Source organism: Chelonoidis abingdonii, chromosome 25, assembly GCF_003597395.2.
Source record: "Chelonoidis abingdonii isolate Lonesome George chromosome 25, CheloAbing_2.0, whole genome shotgun sequence".
Taxonomy (NCBI): Eukaryota; Metazoa; Chordata; order Testudines; family Testudinidae; genus Chelonoidis; species Chelonoidis abingdonii.
The window spans coordinates 14,820,940-14,845,907 of record NC_133793.1 but is presented as its reverse complement, the minus strand read 5'-3'; the positions used below and the strand labels follow the sequence as shown (position 1 = coordinate 14,845,907).

At 41.8% G+C, this 24,968-nt stretch overlaps 1 protein-coding gene and 1 non-coding gene across 12 annotated transcripts in view; both read left to right on the top strand.

Annotated features, from left to right (window-relative positions):
* The window catches only part of PUM1 (pumilio RNA binding family member 1), a 121,752-nt gene that overhangs the window by 46,352 nt on the left and 50,432 nt on the right, over positions 1-24,968 (top strand). For 2 of the 11 annotated variants that reach the window (XM_032802226.2, XM_032802229.2), the window contains exons 4-9: positions 1,011-1,119; positions 2,984-3,162; positions 8,271-8,437; positions 12,359-12,629; positions 23,477-23,570; positions 24,846-24,947. In XM_032802226.2, coding sequence (XP_032658117.1) covers positions 1,011-1,119; positions 2,984-3,162; positions 8,271-8,437; positions 12,359-12,629; positions 23,477-23,570; positions 24,846-24,947 — 922 coding nt within the window. Of the gene's footprint in view, positions 1-1,010; positions 1,120-2,983; positions 3,163-8,270; positions 8,438-12,358; positions 12,630-23,476; positions 23,571-24,830; positions 24,948-24,968 lie in introns of all 11 variants that reach the window. The other 9 variants (XM_032802221.2, XM_032802224.2, XM_075060812.1 and 6 more) reach the window with 5 other exon arrangements.
* LOC116837655 (small nucleolar RNA SNORD103/SNORD85) lies at positions 23,810-23,899 on the top strand. The gene has a single exon (XR_004376747.1). It is a non-coding gene; the product is annotated as a small nucleolar RNA SNORD103/SNORD85 (small nucleolar RNA).

Below are 24,968 nucleotides of genomic sequence, written 5' to 3'. Positions count from 1 at the left end.
CTGTGCGGTAATCTAAATGAGAGTGTGTGTGTTAGTCATCCAGCTCCTTCCATTCTGTCCAGAATTCAGCAGATAAACTTATTTATTGTCGTCCTTGCTATGAATGTGCTACTCTTTCTCTCTCTGAATTACACCACTCCCACTGAAACCGAGTATTTAATTTAAAGATTGTACTGTTACTGTCTAAGGCACTTAAGCAGCACTTGAAATTCCACTTGCCATATGTAGTTGCCATAAGGCAGATGTTTGCTGTATGAACTGCTATTTTAAAAAAGCATCTGTTATGCCAGGTATATGTTTGTGAAGTTTGTCCTTTTTGCTATTACTCCACTATTCTGGAATTGATTTAAACTGAGGGTGGTTTTCTGTCCTGCCGCCCCTGAATGAAAAGAAAAGTTAAGCACTTTTTCAGAATAGCATAAGCTGTGCAAAAGCAGTGGCTTAGAACTGTTCACTCTCATCACTGTGTACAAATATTCTCCAAAGCATTAAGTACCCTTAACTTACATGGAATGCGCTGGGAGTTTAGGGTGCTGGGCACCTTATGGGATCAGATCCACAATATTTGCATGCGAGAGATGGAAATTTCCAATCTTCCGCATTGGAGTGAAGATTCTGTAGGTAACTATGTACAATTCAGATGCAATTCTGATTCATTAAAACAGGCTCTTCTGATGAGAACATATCTTTCCTACTAAGATTTGTTACAAATGGCTCTCATGCATAGAAATATGTGAATGCTGATGGGTGTGTGTGTGTGTGTGTGTGTGTTAGGCATAAAGGGCTGATGCATATAGGATCTCTCCTATTTTCCTGAGTTACTTTATGCTTCCACAGGGTGTCACAGTCGCTTCATTGCTTTCACCGTCGGAAAGAAGCACTCTGATTGTAAAGTGTCTGTCCGCTTGTTTTAACGTGACTGATTTTTTTGTTCCACATGGAAAAGCTTTATTGTTTACACTTGCACTTTTATGCTAACGTTAAACACGTTCATTCCTTTTTATTTGCAGCAGCTGTTGCCAGGTAAAAAGTTTTGGGAAACTGATGATTCAAGCAAAGATGGACCAAAAGGGATATTTTTGGGAGATCAGTGGAGAGACAGCGCTTGGGGAACATCAGGTAACTTCCTTAGCAATCTGGCTAATTCTGAATTTCATAGCTACCAAATATGTCAAAACCCTGGTTGTTTCAGATTATAGCTATTCGTGCCAGTCCTGCGTAAAACTGGAATTAACAAAAAGCCAAAGAAATCACAAAAGGATCAGTAGAAATAACAATTATCACTCAGATATTTAGTCTACTAAATCATACATGTTGTATACATGTATACTATAGGTGGAACAGTTGCAGTTATTATGGCTGCCTAACAATTATACATTCTTTATTTTCATTTGTTTGTAACTTTTAACAAACTTTAATGATTTGGGCTGAAAGTTTCCATGCCACAAGCTCCAGGATAAAGTTTTCAAAAGTGCCTAAGGCCAGGTCTGCACTACAGTTTTAGGTTGATATAAGGCAGCTTATGTCAACTTCTAATTCTGTAAGCGTCAGTGCTGCAGCATTGATCCCACTGATGTAAGTTCCCCCCACTACACCGACCTAATCACTCCACCTGCAGGAGAGGCGTAGTGCTGTAGGTTGATGTTGTTAGACTGATGCAGTGTCTCTGTAGGCACTGTTACTAACATCACCTCTCAGCTCTGCGCCCTTCCAACTGGGAGCTCTGCATTGAGCTGAGAGCCTGGGCACTCAGCCCCCAACACTGCCCCTCTTAAGTTGGTGCAAGCATTCCTGGTGAGGATACGCACCATTGGCAGGAGGATGATAGTGTGGACATGAAAAACCGGAGTAATTACTGCGATGGCTGTAAGTCGACCTAACATAGGTCGACTTAATTGTGTAGTGTAGACGAGGCCGAAGACACTTTTGAAAATAGGATGTAGGCTGCAACATCCTGTCGACTTCTAATGAAACTTAGACGCTGAAGTAATTTAAGCATTCGTGCAGATTTTAGCCCTAGTCTTACCTCTTTCACTGGCTGCTGTTAATCTTCCTGCCTATGCCTCAGTCATTCTTTCTTCATACCCCTACCTCAAAGGCAGGCAAGTAGTAATTGTCCTTTTTCCTCTCCCTTGTAGAGATGAGATAACTGAGGATCTGAGAGGTTGCACATGGCCATTTCTTGCAGAGCTGGGGCCAAAACCTGAGAGGGAATTAATCAGTTGGGGGGCAGGGAGTATGAGATCATGTAATTAGGCTGTATCAATTCATGCACCCAAAGAGGCAAATAAAAGATTGCACGGACGAACTTAGTTCTGGCACATCTAACTTGAGTGCTGGACTTTGCAGCCTTAACGATCTTTCATTTGATTATCTTTTTTATGGAGATATGAAAAAGATATTGGGAAAACCGTTTTTAGAAATGTTCCCTTTTCAGCTTCTGTCCGTGATTGGAGCTGTCAAGCAGTGCAAGGCGCTAAGCACCCCCAAATCCTTTGGAAGCCAATGGTGGTTGAAGGTCCTGAGTACTTTCAGGATCAGGTGTCTGAGGAGTAGATGTTTTTCTGTGATATTTTGTAGCCATGGCCTCATTTAATGCAGATTAAGACAGTTTCCTCACTACAGGAGCAATCAGAAAATTTTTAGGCTATTTTAGAACAAAACAAAACAAAAAAACCCACAACCTGCTCTTCATCAAAGATGTTTTCAGTAATAGGAGGAAAGCCAGTCTCTTCCACCCTTGTGGACATCGTCTAACTGTCAAAATGGCAGCTGCTTTGTTTGTAAATTCTCTTTATAATTAAGACACTCTACAAAGCTTTCCTAGTGACTTACTCATCTTTGTAATTGGATGGGAAGCCTCTTTGGGTAGGGTCTGTTTCTGTTCTGTGTTTATACAGTTCCTGTCACCATGGGGCCATGGCACGGTAAGGTAGTACAACTGCTAATGAACCTTAAATGTATGTGTCTGGGTTTGTTGTAGATCATTCTGTTTCCCAACCAATAATGGTTCAGAGAAGACCTGGTCAAGGCTTTCATGTGAATAATGATGTCAACTCGGTGCTGTCGCCCCGGTCAGAGAGCGGAGGACTTGGAGTTAGCATGGTAGAATATGTGTTGAGCTCATCTCCTGGGGATTCCTGTCTCAGAAAAGGAGGATTTGTAAGTGTGCCTAATTCTGAAATTTGGGTTTCCATGATTTTTTTCCCCTTCCATTTGTTGCTGTTTTTCACTTCCTTCCTAAAGACAGATATTCTACCTCTTGTGGGTGTTATGGTTGTATCCACCAACATGTCAAAAAGAGTAATCCACCATCTTAGTAGTTATTCATGCTTAAGTGATGGGAAGTAGGGGAAGGAAATTCAGCTGGACTGAGATGGCCAGCAGTCTCTGATCCTGTTGGTGAACATATGTGCTATCTTGAGACACTAGACTCCTGGCTGGAAATACGATATGCAAAAATACTTGGCTAAATGCTGGTGTTCTTGAATACTCTTTAAAGCATGCTTTGCTATGAGCTTGTTTTCAGTTTTCAAAAGTGTTGAAAAAATGATTGCACATTAACAAATGGCACATTACATAGTGGGAATTTACTCAAGGACTGTTCTCTTTTCTGTGACCAGTGTGCTGCTCTTCACTATGTGCTTCTGGCAAAGAAGGGAGCAGAGCAGCCAGCTCATACTACCTGTTAATTAGCCCCTCTCTCGCTTGTATGGAGAGAGACAGGTATAATCAAGTCCCATCCCACTGCAGCGGGAAGAAATCATGCACCCTCAAACTGCCATGAGGGGATAGCTCTCAAACTCCCAAACATCTACTAGCTGGGTTGATATAGGAGGGGTATGGTGGAGCACAGATGCCTCATCTATCATATAAGGTGTTGTATTCACTCCTTCTAGTAGTTGTTCTGAGTTTCCCATCAGAACATAACTTCTGCACCCTTCTGGAGAGCCTCATTCCATAGAATCATAGCACTGGAAGGGACCTTCAGAGGTGGTCTTAGTCCTGTTGTGAATGCAGAGGACTGGACTAGTATTATCTAGACCATGCCTAACAGGCATTCAGAGGTTTTTGAAAGCAGCTTAGACAACGACGGAGATTCCACATCCTCTCTAGGCCAGGGGTCGGCAACCTTTGAGAAGTGGTGAGCTAAGTCTTCAGTAATTTACGGCTTAGTGTGCCAGTAATAAATTTTGCAGGGGTCCCCTGACAGAACCCCAGACTGGCAGCAGGCTGAGCGGGGCCGGCGGCAGGGATCCCAGCTGGCAGGGTCCAGCGGACAGAACCCCAGACCTGCAGTGGGATGAATGGCTTATCCCGCTGCCGGTCTGGGGTTCTGTCTGCCACCCACGCTGCCGGTCTGGGGTCCCGTCCGCCAGCTCTGCTCACCCCGCGGCTGGCCTGGGGTTCTGTCTGTCCAGTCTGGCTGCGGGATGTGCGGGGCCGACAGCTGGGACCCCAGACCATCAACGCAGGCAACAGACGGAACCCCAGACCGGCAGTGTGCTGAGCTGCTCAGCCTGCTGCCGGTCTGGGGTTCTGTCCGCCGGCCCCGCTCAGCCTGCTGCCGGCCCAGGTTTCATCCATCCAGGCCGGCAGGGGGCTGAATGGGACCTGTGGCCAGGATCCCAGGCCAGCGGCAGACAGAACCCCAGACCAGTAGCGCACTGAGTGGGGCCGTCAGCCAGAACCCCAGACCAGCGGCAGGCTGAGTGGCTCAGCACACTGTCAGCTGGGGGCTCCGTCCATTCAGGCTGGCGGTGGGCTGAGCGGGACCCCGGCTGGCAGAAGTGTGCCAGTAAAAATCGGCTCCCGTGCCACAGGTTGCCAACCCCTGCTCTAGGCAATGTATTCCAGTGCCTAACCATCCTGACAGGAAGATTTTTCTGCACATCCAACCTAAACTTCCCTTTCTGCAAGTAAAGCCTGTTGTTTCTTATCTTATCCTCAGTGGTTAACTAGAACAATTTTTTCAAGTACATAACAACCTTTTATGTACTTGAAAACTGTTACATGTCCCCCCTCACTCATCCCTTCTCCAGACTAAACAAATCCATTTTTTTCAATCTACCCTCATAGTTCACTTTTGTTGCTCTTTTCTGGACTTTTTCCAATTTGTCCCTATCTTTCCTGAAATATGGCACCCAGAATGGGACGCAATACTCCAGTTGAGTCTGTATCAGCGCGGATTAGAGCGGAATAATTACTACTTCTGTCGTGCTTACAACACTCCTGCTAATAGATCCCAGAATGATGTTTGCTTTTTTTTGCACCAGTATTGCACTGTTGACTCTCATTTAGCTTGTGATCCATTATGATCCCCGGATCCCTTTCCACAGTACTCCTTCCTAGGCAGTTTTTTCCTGTTTTGTATGTGTGCATCTGATTGTTCCTTACTAAGTAGAGTACTTTGCATTTCTTTATTGAAATTTATCCTATTTACTTCAGATCATTTCTCCAGTTTGTCCAGTTTATTATGAATTTTAATCTTATCCTTCAAAGCACTTGTGACCCCTCGCAGCTTGGTATCATCCACAAACTTTATACATTTTATTTTTTGTCAGCACCTAATTAGTAGGTGCCTGGTAAATTTGTTCAGCCCTAGCAGTTAATAAGAAAGAAGTAGGGCTTGGATGCTGATAAGTGTTTAGAAATCTGAAAAATTTAAAGGAAGCAGGGAAACTGTTAACTAATCTAATGTTGACGAAGAGTCTAAATGGTGGTTTATGATGAAAAAAGAACATTTTTTTTTATACATGTCCTTATAATTCCAAATTGATAACTGCTAACCATAGTAAATTACATTCTATCTTTAAAGGAAAACTGCCCAAATATGATCAAAAGATAAGGGGCCAAGGTATTAAGATCATAAGAGTGGCCACACTGGGTCAGACCAAAGGTTCATCTAGCCCAGTATCCTGTCTTCAGACAGTGGCCAGTGCCATATGCCCCAAAGGGGATGAACAGAACAGGTAATCATCAAATGATTCATCCCATTCCCAGCTTCTGGCAAACAGAGGCTAGGGACACCATCCCTGCACATCCTGGTTAATAGCCATCAATGGACCTATCCTCCATGAACTTACTTAGTTCTTTTTTTGAACCCTGTTATAGTCTTTGCCTTTGCAACATCCTCTGGCAAAGAGTTCCACAGGTTGACTGTGCATTGTGTGAAGAAATACTTCCTTTTGTTTGTTTTAAACCTGCTGCCTATTAATTTCATTTGCTAACCCCTTGTTCTTGTGTTATGAGAAGGAGTAAATAACACTTCCTTATCTACTTTCTCCACACCACTCATGATTTTATAGACCTCAATCATATCACCCCTTAGTCATCTTTTTCCAAACTGAAAAGTCCGAGTCTCATTAACCTCTCCTCATATGGCAGCTGTTCCATACCCATCGTCATTTCTGTTGCCCTTTTCTGAACCTTTTCCAATTCCAAGATACCTTTTTTTGAGATGCGGCAACCAGATCTGCGCGCACTATTCAAGATGTCGGTGTACCATGGATTTATATAGAGGCAATACGATATTGTCTGTCTTATTACTTATCCCTTTCTTAAGGATTCCCAACATTCTGTTCACTTTTTTGACTGCAGCTGCACAGTGAGTGGACGTTTTCAGAGAACTATCCACAATGATTCCAACATCTTTCTTGAGTGCTAACAGCTACTTTAGACCCCCATCATTTTATATGTACAGTTGGGATTATGTTTTCCACATTTTTCTGCAGTTTCACATTTGAGTTCCTTCAGAACTCTTAGGTGAATACCATCTGGTCCTCATGACTTATTACTGTTTAGTTTATCAATTTGTTTCAAATGTCCTCTAATGACACCTCAGTCTGGGAAAGTGCCTCAGATTTGTCATCTAAAAGAATGGCTCAGGTTTGGGAATCTCCCTCACATCCTCAGCCGTGAAGATGGATGCAAATATCCTTTATTGGACCAACTTCTGTTAGTGAGCCCTTGTCTCTCTCACCAACAGAAGTTTGTCCAATAAAGGATATTACTCACCTAGCTTCTCTCTAATATCCCGGCACTGACACTAGTACAACAACACTGCATATGCCAGTAAGCTCAATGCACTATTATTCATGTGCAGAATAACGATCTATTAGTGCCATATTTAAACTGAAATGAAGTTGAGAATGAGGCTCAGTCCTGAAACCGATAAGCTTGTTTGATGGTCCTGTTTGGGTGAGTAAAGGTTGGAGGGTTGGGCCCAATTTATATTCATAACTGAACTGGCATTTCCTAGTTTACTGGTGATGCTAATTAATAAAAATGCCGTTTTACTGAATGGTGGCATCAGAAGAACTTTACTTTCTAAACACAAAATGTCTAGTTCAAATATGAAACAAGGTTCTACCAATAGATAATCTGTAGTAAGGCAGAATGGAAACTTACTGTAGTTTTTCATAGCGTTCAGGCACTACTCGCATGAACTACTTTTCCCTCATTTGTAGTAGTAGACTGTCAATGAATGCAGCTTTCTTTAGTGGAAAATATTTTTTGTGTGTGCTGCTGGAAGAAATTGCTCCTTTCCCCGCACACACACATGTGAAACTGAAGTATGGCCCGTTGCAAACACACAAGCATGAGACAGGGTTCAGAGTGGTAGCCGTGTTAATTTGTATCAGCAAAAACAACGAGGAATCCTTGTGGCACATTAGAGATTAGCAAATTTATTTAAGCATAAGCTTTCGTGGACTGAAACCCACATGCATCTGATGAAGTGGGTTTTAGCCCACTAAAGCTTATGCCCAAATAAATTTATAAGCATCAGCGTAGTTTTACCTATGTCAGGAGTCCCATTGGGCAAAATTTTCAAAAGCATGTGTCCCATTTTTCAAAAGTGACTTTAGGTTCTTAAAAACCTAAGTCTTATTGGAAGTCAGTGTGACTTAAACTGCTAAATGCCTAAAGTCAGTTTTGAAAATAGAATGTGAAGGCTCTTGAAAATGTTACCCATTAAAGTAAATGTTTAAAGTGTTAACAAAATCAGGCACTGACTTACTACATAGAGGAAACTGTTACATTGATTGTATATAATCTTGTAAAATACACAGAGTAGACTTGGAAAGAAAAAAATACTGATTCCCTAACTGCTTGCAGTTATGATAATGTTAAATGTTACCTATTATTGTTACAAGTAAAAATGACTTTTTAATATGACATGTCCCTTTAACTTTGCAATTTATTATCCCCAGGTGGAAAAGTAAACTTGATCTCAAAATGAATACATTAAAATATTATATTTTTTCCAGGGTCCAAGGGATGCAGAGAGTGATGAAAATGATAAAAGTGATAAGAAAAATAAGGGCACATTTGATGGAGATAAATTAGGAGATCTAAAGGAGGAGGGAGATGTGATGGATAAGACCAATGGTTTGCCCGTTCAAAATGGGATTGATGCAGATGTTAAAGATTTCAGGTATAAGCTTTGTTACCTGTGAATTAATTTGTGTTGCATTTAATTTTGTTGGAAATCCTGCAAGAGCGCTGTCTTTTGTTCTGTCTGTGCAGCACCTGGCACAATGGAGTCCTGATCCAATAATAAGTCCTACGGTGGCAGTGCCAAAAAGACTCGAGAGAGAGAGAGAGAGATGACAGGTCATCTTAGGCACCTTTTCATGGCATGTTCAGCACAGACGTTAGAGATGGAGAACACCTATTAGTTTAGTCTGTCCATTGGCCTGTGCAGGACTGGTTCCATACTATATATTTGTTTTTAAATATTTCATGCAATGGTATGAAAATGTCAGTTATTTTCCTGGGGAGACTATCCCTAGATATTGTCCTTGCTTGTGGGCCATAGTCTAACTTTTTGAATATTATGTTTGTAGTTCTGAAATCAGAGTCTCCTGGAACCAGGGCCGTTAAACTGTGTGCTTGCTGCTGGATTGTTGCTGTATAATCACCTACTTACTATGCTATGTTCTCTGTCAAAAACAATGGAAATGGCTATAGAATAAAATAAATTAGATGCTGTGAGAAATGCATCCATTTTAACAATTGATCATATACCATTGGCCTTAAGAGTACTATGAATCATTCCACTTTTCAATCCAGTCCTTGCATAATGCAGTTTGAATATTATGAGAGGAGCTTTAGGAACGTTTTAAGGGGTGACCTGTAGAGCAACAGCATTAACTTGTTAGAATAATTACCTCCCGCTCTGCAAAGATGAAATACCTTTTGAAAAAAATTCTCATTCTATCAGTTTTTAGAACTGTTGTCATGACTGGCTTCTCCTGACCCAGAAACCAACCATAGGAAGAGAAATAAGAGACAGTTGGACTTCAGAAGGGAGAACAACTGAAATCGTTAACGTTGACACTAAAATAACCCTTTTTTTTTTTTTTAATGAAGTGTTCAGGAAGGAGGGTCCATTGAAGTAAATCAAGTGGTGGATTAGGGATCTTCTTTTCTTAGATTCCTTAATACTACAAATGCAAGTCACAAAGTGAGCAAAATGAGGAGAAGCTTATTTGTAAGTGTCACAGAGTCTGGGGGTGATTCTCTGGAACTGCTCCCTACAAAGCCAGTCAGGACTCTGGTGAAGTCCCCTCTCTGTGAGCAGACCGTCTTCAGGGCAAGCAGCTCACATGGCTTCCACCTTCCTGAGTCTGACCTTGGAGCATTCAGCATCCTCTGCCCCTCCGTGTGCTTCCCACAACGAGTCTATCCAGGCGGAGTCCTGGGGAAACCAGAGGGTCCTCGCACCCCTACTTCGCAGTCAGACATGACTCTTAGCCAACCAGTAAAACAGAGGTTGATTAGATGACAGGAACAAAGTCTAAAACAGAGCTTGTAGGTACAGAGAACAGGACCCCTCAGCCAGGTCTATTTGGGGGGACAGTGAGCCAGACAACCAAGTCTGCTTCTCACGCCACATCCCCAGCCAGCCCAAACTGACTCACCCTCCTGCCCCTCCTCCTCTTTTTTGTTCCTTTCTTAGGCCAGGAGGTCACCTGATTCCTTTGTTCTCCAATACTAAGGCCATTAGTTGCCAGGAGACAGTGTGTCAGCCATTTATGCATACTGTTGTTGCACACTGGCCCTTTGCTCTGCAACAATCACACCCCCTATCCCACCACCTAGAGATTTAAGAAATGCATATGGGAAACCGAGGCACCCCTGAACAGTCCCACTTTGTCACAGTAGGTCAAACATTTATTAATTTTAAATTGAATATCAGCATCATTATTTTAAAACAGGAGTGGAATTGCATGCATATTTCACAGAAAACTGCTTTTTATAAATGGGGCGGGGGAACACTTCAGATTATAACAGTGAGCCTTTCATGAACCCACTTCTATACAGGTGTTAGCAAATGTGTCTGCAGATTGGATCTGCCAGGAGACTACCACCTCATTGTCTATTCTAATAGTGTGGGGAATCTCCAATTCCCATGTTAGCTCTCTGTCTGTCTTTGAGTGGAGATGTGTCATCACAGGAGAGCAGCCTTGTCCAAAAGATTTTCAACCAGTCACAGCTCCTTTTGCTTTTTTTTGCTACCCAGTGAATTGTTAACAAACCTTTTCCAAATCTGATTTGATCAGCATCCAGCTAGAGTAGTTACAGTTTGAGAGGCTCTATAGAGCCTATCTCCAGTTCTCCTGGTCAGTATTTCAGTCCTGTGGTGTACAGCTCCTATTTATAAAATATCCTTGTGGTGTTAATAGCTCAGATAATTGAGTAGGCCAGGGTCTGTGTTATGCTTAGATGCATACCACATGAGGATTTATACCTCCAGGACTCTGGTTTGGTCTGGGGTTTGGCATGCCTCTGGAACTGCTCTATTTTATGCACCCTGCAGCGTCTCTCTCTAGAGCTGTTTGGCAGCCCAGAATAGTCAGATTTCACAGTGCTCCTGTACAACCCTCAAAGAACATGACAGGGCCATTTGGCCAGGCCTGCACTTATTGGTGTCCTGGTGGGCTGCTTATGTTGCTTTGGCACTCCAAAGGAACCAAATTGGGGCCCAGGATCAAAGCCAACATATGCTTTTGTTTTTCGCTCTATATGCGGTTGTGTTTTTGCATTATGCTGAAAATAGAATGGCTAGTTTCACTTTTTTGCAGAATTGTAATGCTTGTTGTGTTTGAGATCCTAATCTGAAGGAAGATGTTTGTTTTTATTATTGTGGAGGGTGAGAGAAAAGGGCTTCCTGTAGAAATGATAGGAAATGGTAGAGACAAATGTCTGTAATATTATACAGGCTTTGAACAACTATTTTCTCTTTTTCACTTTCCCATTTCTAAATCTTGATTAAACTTGATTAAACTCACTGTCAGGGTTCATTAAATTTACATTCTAAATTTTCATAATGTGACATATTAGTTGCTTGATAAAGAGGTCTCAGGCCTTGTTTCGCAAATGTGGCCTATTTAAAGTGTCCTGGAGTTTAAATGTGGGGATGGTTTTAAATTTTTTTCTGTTGCTGATAATTGTTTATAGGCTGTGCAGTAAGCGCAATTAGCTAACCAATATCATTCATTAAATTATACGATTAACATGTACCAAGATACTTAGTTATCAAATAGTTCTGTATAAAATTATTTAAGTACAACCATGCTAATTTCAATTCTGTTTGAAATGCATGGTGTTTGCCAAATGCAAAAATGACAGCATTGTTAGGAGGAAGGGTAAGCATCTAGGAAAGCGTCCGAAACAGTGGAGAATTTTTTTTTAAATGGCTTCATTGCAGTCAGATGTTTTCATTTGTACAGACCTTTTAAATAAAATAAATATTAATATGACCTCATTGGTTTCACTATCTGTAGGAAAGAAACCTTTTCAGAAGAAATACATCTCTACCCCGATGTAACATGACCCAGTATAACACCGGTTCGCATATAGCGTGGTAATCCCAGGGCTCCGGCCGCTATGGGAAGCCCTGGGCTCTTTAAATCACCGCTGGAACCTTGCCACCGCTACCCTGGGGCTCCGGCAGCGGGGCTTGGGTGGCAATTTAAAGGGCCTAGGGCTCCCCACGACCGGAGCCCCAGGCTTTTTAAATTACTGCTGGAGCCCTGCTGCCACTACCCTGATATAACAGGGTTTCACCTATAACGCGGGGGGATTTTTGGCTCCTGAGGACCGCGTTACATCAGGGTAGAGGTTTATGTTGGTAGCATACTTGGATTGTATGCTTAACTTGACCACGTCTAGCTGTTTCTTTCTAGAGCATTTGAGTTGAACAGTATCTGCCTGTAATTCTGGTTGGCACCAGGGTCGGCTGTCAGTGATGCTAAATGATATGACATTAACATTGCCAATAAGGTGTTGCCAGTTTATCTTTTTGAGCAGATACGTTTTAGTGACACGTAACTTTGTTCTTTTTGTGTAGCCGTACACCTGGTAACTGCCAGAACTCTGCTAATGAAGTGGATCTCTTGGGGCCAAACCAGAATGGATCCGAGGGTTTAGCCCAGCTGGCTAGCACTAATGGTGCCAAGCCTGTGGAGGATTTCTCCAACATGGAATCCCAGAGTGTTCCCCTGGACCCCATGGAACATGTTGGCATGGAGCCGCTTCAGTTTGATTACTCTGGCACTCAAGTACCTGTGGACTCCGCAGCTGCAACTGTGGGACTCTTCGATTACAATTCTCAACCACAGGTAAACTATTCCCACAGATATTGCACCTCTTTCCTTCCCCAACCCTTCCAGTAGTCGCATCTAACTGTCTGGTTTGAGTTACCCCAGAGATATCTTGTTACTTTGTTACTTGATTGGACATGCTGGCTCACTTGGCCTAACAGGAACATTGTTCAATAATGAGAGAGGTGATCTGTGCAGGACTCTGCTAAAGTGAGCTAGGTGCAGGAGACTTGTCTGATTAGTGGCAAACAGAAAACGGCAAAATACATCCAAGTAGCATTAAGCACATTTAATAGTAGTAGTTATAAAGCTGCATTGAGTTAAAATTGAAACCTACATGTTTGTTATATTAGAGAAGGAAACAAGCTGCTGCTGAATTATTGTGGCTTCATACAGTTGACATTTGAAAAAGCTGCTTTCAAATAACAGGCCGACAAAGGCAAAAAAACTGACTAAAGTCTTTAGGTGGGTTTGTGCCTAGATGTTGCAACACTGGTGGGGACCTCTTCAATTCCAAATCACTACAGGGTAATTGAAGGAAAGTGTGTCAGCAAGAACTATGTTGCTTTTGCTTGATCATGGATTAAGACAGAATGGGATCAGGATCCAGTGTAATTTTTGGGGATCTCCCTCGTTACTTTTTTTTCCCTCAGCCCGAATACCCTCCCTCCTACGCAGGCAGCCCAGTCTGGTGCTTCCTGGACAAGACTAGTCCTTGATCTACATTCTGGCCCCTTTCGAACGCTAGGCCTAGATTCAAGAATCCACTCTAAATCTGCTCCTGTTCATGCTGGTTTGTGTAACAACCATAAACTTTTGTTCCTTTTCTTTTGTTGGTATTAAAGCTCTCAAAAAAAAAAAGTTACAGCTTAAAACAAAGTGGTCATGGCTGGTTGAAGAGCATGTGTCTTGTTGTTCATTCATAAAGCATGTGTTGGTATGCTTAGTAGACAGTGAAAGGTTGTACTACTTGGTAGCCAGCATGCTGTATAGTTTAGTAGCCCCTAACGTGATCTTGATATTTGAAGTTTCTTTATACAAGATGTTTTTAGGGTTCACAAGTAAATTGGTATTAGTAAAACATATATTTAGTTTATAATTTAATAACTTGAAAATGATCAAACCAATTTTATTTGTAAATGTTGTGTTAATCTCTCGGGTAAAAGCTTAGGATCACCTCAGAAAACACTTTTTTATAATGAAACTGACACACTTGAAAATCAGTGTTTGTAGTGGAAATATTCACGCAGTCCTAACTGTGGGCCTGCGTTGGAGTTTATTAAGATTAATTGTTTTTTAAGGCATGGTTATGGTCAGAAAGGTTACTGCAGAAATTTGACATCTGCTTAATTAGTGTTATACCCTCCTTCAATGTCTTGCATATAAAATCAAGTCAAATCAAGTTGTATTTTTTCTGCAATCCTGCAAGCTCTGTTATGTGAAAATCTGGTGTCTATTTCTCTTTTGTACCTAACCACTGACAATAAAATTCTGGAAGCAGATCTTCACTGGAGAGCTTGTTACTGCATGAGGCAAATGATAGTGGTTTTCTTTTCTGTGGCTAGATTAGATCTGCATAGATGGCAGTAAGGTTGGGGTTTTTTTCTTTTTGTTTTTTTTTAATGTAAACTAAGTAGATAACACCTACCTGAAGCAGATTTGCCAGTACAGAGAGCCTTTTTCTGAACATATGCACTTTAATTATTTCACCGCTGAACTCTTTACCTCTCTTGCCATCACACCTTGGCGCACACCCACACACTACAGTTCTATACTGCCTTTTTAAACTACTTGGATTTCACTGGAACATGAGGATGCACAAGCAAGCTAGACAACAGGTAGTATATGTCCATTCAACATATCTGGTGCACTCAACTCGGCTACTCAGATCAAGGTAATGATACTGTGAATAACCAGATCAGAAACACTCTGATGGGAACTAGGACTTTGATATTTCAACCTTATTTTTGTGTTTTGATAGTAGCCTTGTCTATTTACTTAAACCTGTAGTAACCTTATATTATAGTGTTTGAAAACATACACTATATTAATGTAGGGCTTTCATTATCGTGGCTCTTAACTCCGAATTGTAACTTTGCACATCTTAACATATGTCAGTATAAAATGCAATATCCTTGGCTCAGAAGAACAGAGGAGGATTTGCTTAATGTCTCCAGCAGCTAGTGTTTCCAGGGGTCTGTTCAAAAATAGTTTCTGGTGCTATTGTCTGCCAATTACACATTGTACTTTGGAGTAGAATATATTTCTAAGTAAAATTGGAAGCTCTACTAGATGGCGCTTATGATCGTGTTTTGACCTGTAGTAAAATCTGGCTTATATTTAACTGTTTCCCGAAGGAATTATATCTTGATCAACAGGACCTCATTTGTATAGCACCTTTTATAGGGCATTGGAAAAGATGCCATATACTTTGAATGGATTACAGATCAGTGCAGCTAAAAGCAATATTAAGAAGGAAAAGTCTTAAATGTGCATAATCTGATTAGAAATGTCAGATGTTTATATTGCAAAAGAAACTGGATTACACAAATCAGAACTTTATAACATTGACATAATATAAGCTTGTGATGCCCCCGTTTTTTGCAAGTTTTTCTCCTATGACCTCTTGATGAGGTGTTCTATGGCATTAGCTTTGTGTAGGTGAAACTGAGAGTTTTAGGATTTAAAACAGTATCTCAAATATATCAACAAACCTTGTTCAGACATGTCTTCGCCATGAGCTGTATCCTACTGTATGAATGTGACTGATATTAGGCTAAAATGTTGTGCTTAAATATTTTTGTACCTGTAGTGCTATTTCTTAGATTCTCACTGTTTTAATTGAAAAGGTAAAAATAAATCTTTTGTGCAAGGGGAAAGATACCCGAATGAATATCAGTGTCAGAACCAAAAACAGCAGTAGATCAGGACTATAAAAATACAGGTTAATTTAGGGTCAAGACTTGGTTATAATAAGCTTTTTGTTTGGGTTTTTCTCTTTGATCTTCTGTACCAGTCTAGGTGTCTGGAGGTTCCTCATTGCCAACAGATGGAGACAGTGCATTGAGACTTTATTAATATCTTCTGAATACATAGGGTTTGCTGGCTCTCAGAGCTCAGTTGTTTTTGTCTCAGCAGATGGAGTATCAGCTGGCTAAGAGAGACCTTAATAAAGCAGAGAATAATGCAGGCCTTGGACGCCTACAGGAATTTCTAGTCACACAGCAGCAAGGAGCAGCATCTGTAGCACTTTGTGGGGGACCACAAACTGCAGATAGGATAGAAACATCCTTCCTCAAGATATCCACAATGAGTGGAGTGAAGAGCCTGTCACCTATGCAGAACTGGGCAGATTCTGTCCTCCAAAGACTGTTTGTGTTGCCTTCACCAGGGACTGTTAAAGAGCTTTAATCTGCTTTCTTTAGGCGCGTCTTCTGGTGTCCCAGCTGCTTCAGGACTTCAAGCCCATCACCCCTATCCCTTCCAGAATCTGCAGTTGGACTCTCTTAGGTAGCCGTTGCCATCCCTGCCTCCCCTAGTTGGACCCCTCTTGGAACGTTGCCTCTAGATCTGAAGCCCAGAGTGGTGGTTGCTACTGCTCCCTGTCTTTCCTACTTTTGCTTCCATAAACACTCACACATAGTGACAATAGAAATATGTATATATAGGTACCTGAAAATGTCTTCTCTTTGATTAGTAAGATCCACACAGTCAGTACCATGCATATTTCCACCTGCTTGCAGTTCAGTGGCAGGATCAGAAGACCCCGCCTTCTGAAGTTTCCTCCAATTGAGAACTTCCACAGCCAGGGTAATTCAAATCTATATTCTTAAATTTCAGACTGTATTAAATGAAATTTGAAGAAAAAACAACAGTTTCCCCAGAGAATGGTAAATTTTGCATAATGACAACAAACCCCAAATCCTTATTTCAATCTCTGTTTGGGATCATCAGTTTGTCTCCTGGGTGGGCTGGATCTGTGGACTTTATTAGCCAACAAAAGGAAAATTTCAGGTAAGCATGGATGCATTTTCTTTGCACTGAGGTCCACAGATCTATTAAAATGGGATTTTCATAGAGGCACGCTGCTGGGTGAAAAGCATGATCCTTCTTTGAATAGGGACATCCAGAAGAAGATACTTCATAAATAATCTATCTCCTCCATCTTTCCCTGGGAACTAAGGCATGTAGAAGACTTCTGCCAAAAAGAGGGGAAATGGCATGGCTAAGATTGGATGACCAGTAAGCAGAACTTGGTGAACTTAAATATTGATGACCATGTGGCTCTGTCGCCAGTCTCAGTACAAGAGATGTGGCTTCTCTGCCCTGTGATTGTCACTGTTGCTAAGGCCTGGAATTGGATGCTTAACTGAAGAGGGAATATTTCTTGAATTTACTTAAGAAGTGATTTGCTATGCCAGTTGAGGACTATCTATCTGAATTAAAGTATAATACTGGGTCTCATTAGAGAAAGCTTGTAACTTCAAAAAACAAAACAAAAAAACCCCCCAAACCTCATGTGACTAGAGATAGTAGTCTTACTGTAATGGCTGGGAAGTACAACACCGCCTACAGGGGATCTTTCTGGGTAGTGCTGTAAGGAGCAGAAAGTGTTTCCAAGATGGTGCTCTCTGAAATAAAGTTGGTGCCCTAAGGAAGCATTTAATGTTAGGATTTGTCCAGGAAAAGGAAGTTTGTACATGCTGAGAACATTATACTACAGAGATTTGATCTTTATGCTTGGACACTCTTATTCACCCACAGTGAAACCCTCTTGGAGGATATCCAGGCTGTTTCTTTGGTTTAACCTGGCAGTAAAAGTATGGACTTTTCCCACCCAGCGGAATAAGATATCTTTGACTTCTCTTTTGGGGTCCATGCCAGCAATAATCACTTCGTCCAAGTATTCATTTTAAACTTGTCTGGTCCTAGATGGAGGATTGGCTTTACAGTAACAGACCTCTCTGAGAGATCATAGAATAGAGTCTCAGGGTTGGAAGGGACCTCAGGAGGTCATCTAGTCCAACCCCCTGCTCAAGGCAGGACCAATGCCCAACTAAATCATCCCAGCCACACCTTTGTCAAGCCTGACCTTAAAAACCTCTAAAGAAGGAGATTCTACCACTTCCCTAGGTAACCCATTCCAGTGCTTCACCACCCTCCTAGTGGAAAATTTTTTTCCTAATATCCAACCTAAACCTCCTCCACTGCAACTTGAGACCATTATTCCTTGTTCTGTCATCTGGTACCATTGAGAACAGTCTAGATCCATCCTCTTTGCAACCCCCGTACAGGTAGTTGAAAGCAGCTATCAAATCCCCCCTCACTCTTCTCTGCTGCAGACTAAACAACCCCAGTTCACTCAGCTTCTCCTCATAAATCATGTGCTCCAGCCCCCTAATCATTTTTGCTGCTCTCCGCTGGACTCTTTCCAATTTTTCCACATCCTCCTTGTAGTGTGGAGCTCAAAACTGGACACAGTACTCCAGATGAGGCCTCACAAATGCCGAATAGAGGGAAATGATCATCTCTCTTGATCTGCTGGCAGTGCCCCTACTCATATAGCCCAAAATGCCATTAGCCGTCTTGGCAACAAGGGCACACTGTCGACTCATATCCAGCTTCTCATCCACTGTAACCCCTAGGTCCTTTTCTGCAGAACTACTCCCTAGCCATTCGGTCCCTATTCTGTAACAGTGCATGGGATTCTTCCGTCCTAAGTGCAGGACTCTGCACTTGTCCTTGTTGAACCTCATCAGATTTCTTTTGTCCCAATCCTCTAATTTGTCTAGGTCCCTCTGTGTCCTACCCCTACCCTCCAGTGTATCTACTACTCCTCCCAGTTTAATGTCATCTGCAGACTTGCTGAGAGTGCAGTCCATGCCATCCTCCAGATATTAATGAAGATATTGAACAAAACCAACCCCAGGACCGACCCTGGGGGCACTCCACTTGAAACCGGCTGTCAACTAGACATGGAGCCATTGATCAGTACCCATGCTAGGGTCATCAGACCTGAGAGCGTTGCCTCTTCTGTCAGAAAGGAATAAACAGTATCACTGCTCCTGCCCTCCTGTTCTTTGTATTGTCCTGGGGAGCAGTGGAAAAGGTGGGAATACATATATTAGGGCCCTTGCCCAGCTTTGTAAGAGATTATTCAGCTCACCTCCTTGGTCCTGACACCGAGGCTAAAGGGCTCTTAATTTGCTTTTTCCAGATTAAAAGAGCTCAGTCATCAGCCCACCATATTGACTTATGGTGAGAGAGAGATTTCTGGGTGTAGGAGCTGCTTTATTAATCCAATTTCTGCCATGTAAGTATTGGTGTTCATCTCCCCTTAGGTGAGCAGTGTAGCAGAGAGATAGGAAACTTCTCTGTATGCAAGAGAGGAGAATCTCTGATTGTGTTCTTCCCAGTTTTTATGAAAACTGCGTCAGCTTCATTGACTGTTGCAAGCAGGACAGGTCTGTTATCCATGGGAGGAACCATGCTCTGAAACTTAAATAAATTATGTTGTAGATAGTAGGTGCTATGCGTTCTCCATCTGGAACCCATTCTCTGGACTGAATCAGAAAGCTTCCTTGAAATAAAGTTTGGGTTCTTCCTCAACAAGCTCTGCAACAGACAAGATATAAACTTGTCTGCAGCTGTGGAGGATGAAAAATAACTGTAAGGAAATTCAGGAGGCAGCACATTGCCCTGCTCCCAGTGACTGATGGGTCAGATTCTGTCCCCAAGCTGTAAGTAGGCTGGAGTGCTTATGTGGGCCTTAGCACAAAGAATATACATCGTTCTAAATTACTTTTTTATTTCAGATGAAACAAATAGACAACCAAAGTCACATCTCCACTTGAGAGCTCTGTGTGTGTGACTCATTCATCACCAAGCTAGAAGCAGGTTTGAGAACAGCATGACTGATGTGCTCTGCTAACAGGGAGAGGGCCAGGAATACATTGTTCCTTTCCTGCCACCCTTGTAAACACCCACCCAAGCTCCTTCCACTAGACACTAGCTCCACCTCCCCTCACAGAGCAAGAGCTGAGAATCTATAGAGTTAGCCAGCCGTTCTCTGAGGCTTCAGCTGATTTCAGTCCAAGCCCTGCTAGTCTGTGTGTTTTGTGAAAAATGTTTTTTTAAGACATTTGAAGAGGAGGTCACTGACACAATGATGGCCTTTCAAAAGGAAGCTCGTTGTAGTTAAAGCTGTAGAGAACGGACAAGAGCTTTGGCATTCTGCAGGGTACAACATACACATGGCAGTTTGTCTCAGTTACACTAGGTACTGTTTTAAGAAGCCAGATCATATTCCCTGGTAAAACAGCTGCAGTTCATCTGGAAAGGGCGCTTCAAGTGCATTTCCTTTGTTCAAGAGAGAGGACTTAGGTACTTGGACACTGCTACCCACCTCCTTTAAGCAGTAGTAAAGGTACACTTATCAGGCATCCCTGGACTTCATAGGAGGAAGGTAACTCCATTCCTCTCATGCATGGGAACACTTAACATCAGATCAATGCATATTATGCATCATGATCCATAGTTAGAGTGCAGTTTCAAAACTTTCAGCATCCTTGTTCCATCTAATTGTACCAACCAAAGTAAATCAGTTTCAGCCTATATGCATCACCTTGAAGCTATTTCAGCATAAATAATTATGCCAGTAGCTGTCACTCTCCTCTATATGGATAACTTTGGGTCAAATTATAATGGACAGCGAGGACAGCCATTTCCAGATTGTGCTGGTTTCGGGAACCAGATGCCTAAATATTAAGTCGAGAGAAGTATGCAAACCTTGATGTAAATGTTAATACATCTGGGAACCCAGCTAAGCACCAAGCCATAATGTCCTTAACTGGGAGACAGACAACACAAAGTATAACAGCAGATCATTTCCATGTTATCATCAGCTGAACTGGGCTCAGTCTTCTCCAGATGTAAGAGCAGTCAGCTTGCCGTTCTCTGCTTTCACCATGCATTCAGAAATAGCTCAAGGAGATCAGTTTGAGAATGTGCCTACTCTCACATAGGTGAACTGATGAGGAGAGAGGATGGGGCCGAGGCAAATTAACTGCTGATTGTAAGAACAGAAAAAACACTCATCTAACATGGCTGTTGTTTACCTAGCCAGAATGCAACACAGTGGGGTGGCTAAACTGATCCCAAATATGTAAAGGAGAGTGGAAAATTGAGAGAGCTTTGGATGGATTTGTTGTAGTGAAGGGGACACAAGTAGATGTGATGACCACAGGAAGGTAGACACACAAGATATGTGGGATAATATCTTTTTATTGGACCAGCTTTGTGTTTGGTGAAAGAGACAACAGAATGGTAGATAGCAAGATCATGGATGTGAGTTCTAGAGGATGCTGTCGTGCATTTTTCCACATTGGTCAATAAGGAGGATGCTGCAGAGGGTTGGCAGATCCTTGGGAACCCTCATTCCCACATACCTCTCTCAATTTCACATTAATCAAGATGTCCTTGCTGCCTTGAAGCCATGCATGTCAACCCAAATATGATCCACCTGCTAACTTCAGATGACTTATTGGCACAAAAACCTACTTAATATGAAGATTCAGATCTCTTTAGGCTTAGGTCATCACAGTTGAGAAGATGCATCTAGGAAGAAAGGGCTTTTGAGTAAAGGTTATCACAGGCATATATTCCACATCCACCCATAATTATAGGATCTGGAGAACATTATATAATTGAACCATGGATTTGATGAGTTTCTCTATAGCCAGCATCCTGGAGTTGCTTCGAAATGGTCTAGAGTTAGGAATGAGCAGCAGCATCTTACAGGTGCATTCATCAGCCTTCAGGGGACACGGATGTACTTTAAACGGAGATGTAGCTAGTTTTCAGTATAGTGGTTGACAAAAGCCAAAACTTGTATTCAGACGACTTCTTCCTTTTTGGATCTAAATATTGTACAAAAGTTACATCCTGTTCCTTAGTTTGGACCTATAGAAGGAGGAGGTATCAGAAGAAAAATATCCCATAGGCCATTGCTCTGATTCATATTTGCCATCTACTGATCAAGGAGGATAAGAGTTGTAAGCCCTGCTCTGTGAAGAACTATGCCTGATTTTTCTATCAAGAAAGTCCATTCTTTAAACAGTTCTGTGTTTCATGCTGAAGGTAACTACATCCTGCCTGAATCAGGCTGAATTATTATTGTCAATCTACCTGGTCTTAACATATTATAAAGAAGCTAGGCCTCTTTGTCTGAGGCCTGGTCTGCACTAAAAAGTTAGGTTGACCCAGCTACGCTGCTCAGGGGTGTGCAAAATCCACACGCGTGTGTGGTGTAGTTACACTGACCTAACCCCCAACATAGACAGATCTAGGTCTAGAAGAATTCTTCTGTTGACCTGGCTACTGCCTTTCACGAAGATGGATTACCTACGCCGACGGGTGAACTCCTCCCGTCGGCATGGGCAGTGTCTATACCAGAGGTTCCCAAACTTGGTTCACGGCTTGTTCATGATAAGCCCCTGGCGGGCTGCGTGACACTTTGTTTACCTGAGCATCTGTAGGTACGCCGCTCCCAGTGGCTGCGATTTGCCGTTCCTGACCAATGGGCACTGCAGGCAGCACTGGCTCGGGCAGTGCCACTTCCCACAGCTGTGTGTTTCATTCTGTGCATCCGAAGAAGTGAGCTGTAGCCCACGAACACTTATGCTGAAATAAATTTGTTAGTTTCTAAGGTGCCACAAGTACTCTTGTTCTTTTTGCGGATACAGACTAACACGGCTGCTACTCTGAAACATCTCTATAGAGTTATTCAAGGCAGGTACCTGGCATGTGTGTTCTCTCTGGTGTTTATATTCGCAAGCTCATGTTCAGGAATCAGCCAATGTGTTGTGCCACAAGAGTGCTGCAGGCAGCCAAGAGGCACTAGTCTGTCTATATGGCACTGCACTCCTTCGGCAGACCCCAAGAATCTCGACTGGCACTGGAAGCTGGAGAGAAACTTTTTTTCCTTAATTTGTCTTCAAGACTTTTTATGCCAGCCCTTATCCTTTCCTTCAAGATTGGTGCTTTCTTCAACATTTCTAGTGTTTTTCAAATAGCAAGTTTTCAGTATCTCAAGGTGTTCGATTTTTATATTACACTTAAGTAATACTGTGAAATGCTTTCAAAGATTCAGCTCAGCTGTGAGAGCTGGCAACCCTTATACAGGGGATGATATCACCAGAAAGTCCCAGTGTCTGCTTTCTGTCTGCTGTCAGGGAAGAATTATGTGCACCAAGTGTCTGGACTGATTTAGAAGATTTTAGAGTGAAAATTAACAGGTAAGGTAAGATTTCCCTCCCATGTTATATTAGGGTTCTTTAACTTCTCAGCATGGACCACATGTTTACAGAGATTCTCGTGAGTATCTGCCATCCCATTTCCAATCTTGCAGCCCATCTCTACTGCCGTTTGCAGCCTCATAACATCTCCGTGGCAACAGAGATTTCCTGCATGGGAAAGTAATAAAGTATTTAGTATATTTAATACAGTATTAGAACTGGAAACAGCCTTGTGAGCTGCTAACTTGCTATGACCCATGGACCACAGTTATAAAGTTTGTCTTAGTCTCTTTAAAGAGTAATTGATGAGTGAAACTTTCAGGGAACACGGAGGTAGAAAACCCTCACAATAGGTTAATAATACTGGAATGAAAATATTTTGAGATGGATTGTGGTAGATTATGAACTTAAAACTCCTCTGAACATCTTTTAAACATGTTTCCATATCATGAAGAGTGTCCATACTCCTTATGATAGTAAATCTGTTGTCAGGATTGCTTCGGAAGGGAATCTGAGAATACTTTTCTGGTACATGAATAAAGAACCAAAACTGTTCTTTTGTTCCTTCAGTTATTTCAAAGACCAAATGCACTTGCTGTTCAGCAGCTGACGGCAGCACAGCAGCAGCAATATGCATTGGCAGCTGCCCATCAGCCGCACATAGGTAAGTCCTTCATTTAACGCCCTACCTGTATTAGATTTCTGGAGATTGCTAACGGATGTCTTCAAAATTAGTCTGTGGCTGTGAAAAAGCGGTATTAGGCTTTAGAGAGGTTTTAAAAGTACATTCCCCGTTATGGATAATCGACACACAGATTTCAGAAGCAGACCATGTTTGAAGATTATCTTGCAAAATTCTGGTAACATCTTGTTATACTTTTAAAAAGCTTTCAAATATTCCTCTCTACCGGTGATGACACTTTCCTTGCCCTCACTGAGAATGCTATTCAGCAATGAGAGTGTTTTCTAAGTATTCATTTACTCTGAGCCAGACATGAGTTGGGGTAAGTGGTACAGTGAAATGAGGAAAAATGAACATTTTAGTACAGACTGCAGAAACTCGTGTCCATATTTTATGTATTGCAATGGTTTAGTTTTGAATAACTCCCTCACAGAATGGAATTTCAGGCTATTCTGAGTGAGACTTAGAAGTTTATTTAAATGTGTTACCATTCATATTATTAAAGAAATACTGACTTGGGGAAAACTGTACATAATCTTGTTTATAGAAAAATAGGTGAACCATTCACAAGGGCTCACTCATTAATGGTGGGTGTAAAAATTTCCCAGCATCAAAGAGTTCTGTAGTTTTTCCTAATTGAATTGAACTTAGTTTTAAAGTATGCTAGAAAGAATTATGAAGACGCTGTTTCTCGTGTACCATGTATGTTGCACTCCACATTTGTTCAGTTTTGGTGTAGACCCCTGTCATCCTGTCCCCTAATTTAGTAGATTTAACAAAATGTGCTTTTGTATCTCTAAAGTGCATTGAGCTCCTATGATAAAAAGGCTCAACTGAACTTTAAGGGAAACTTATGGGTATGTATTAATACCCACCAGTATAAATTAATTGGTGGTTGCTCTTTATTTTCCCTTTTTTCTAGTTGACTAGTTTCCCAGCTCTTTAAGGGATGTTACATGTTTGGAGTCAAATTCCATATATATATGCACGGTAACATTGCTACAAATTTCACATTTGATTGTTTTAGTAAGACTCCTGGATACTTACTGTGTGCTGTGCACAAAGAACTACATGTGAAAATGCATAATTTGTCTTCTCAAAGTAGCTGTCAGCTTTTCTTACTCTTAAATCATAAATGCACAAGCCTGTTTATCCTGTTCAGTTACAGCCAGGATGAATAGCCAAAACATGTAGGTATTCTCGTAGGGCTGCAGTTCTAGTGAAGTTTGTTTTTACTGACAGGTATGTTTTCAGCAGGTTTAGCTCCCGCTGCCTTTGTCCCCAATCCATACATCATCAGTGCTGCTCCACCAGGAACAGATCCATATGCAGCAGGACTTGCAGCAGCTGCAACTTTAGGTGAGGAACTTAGAGTTGTTT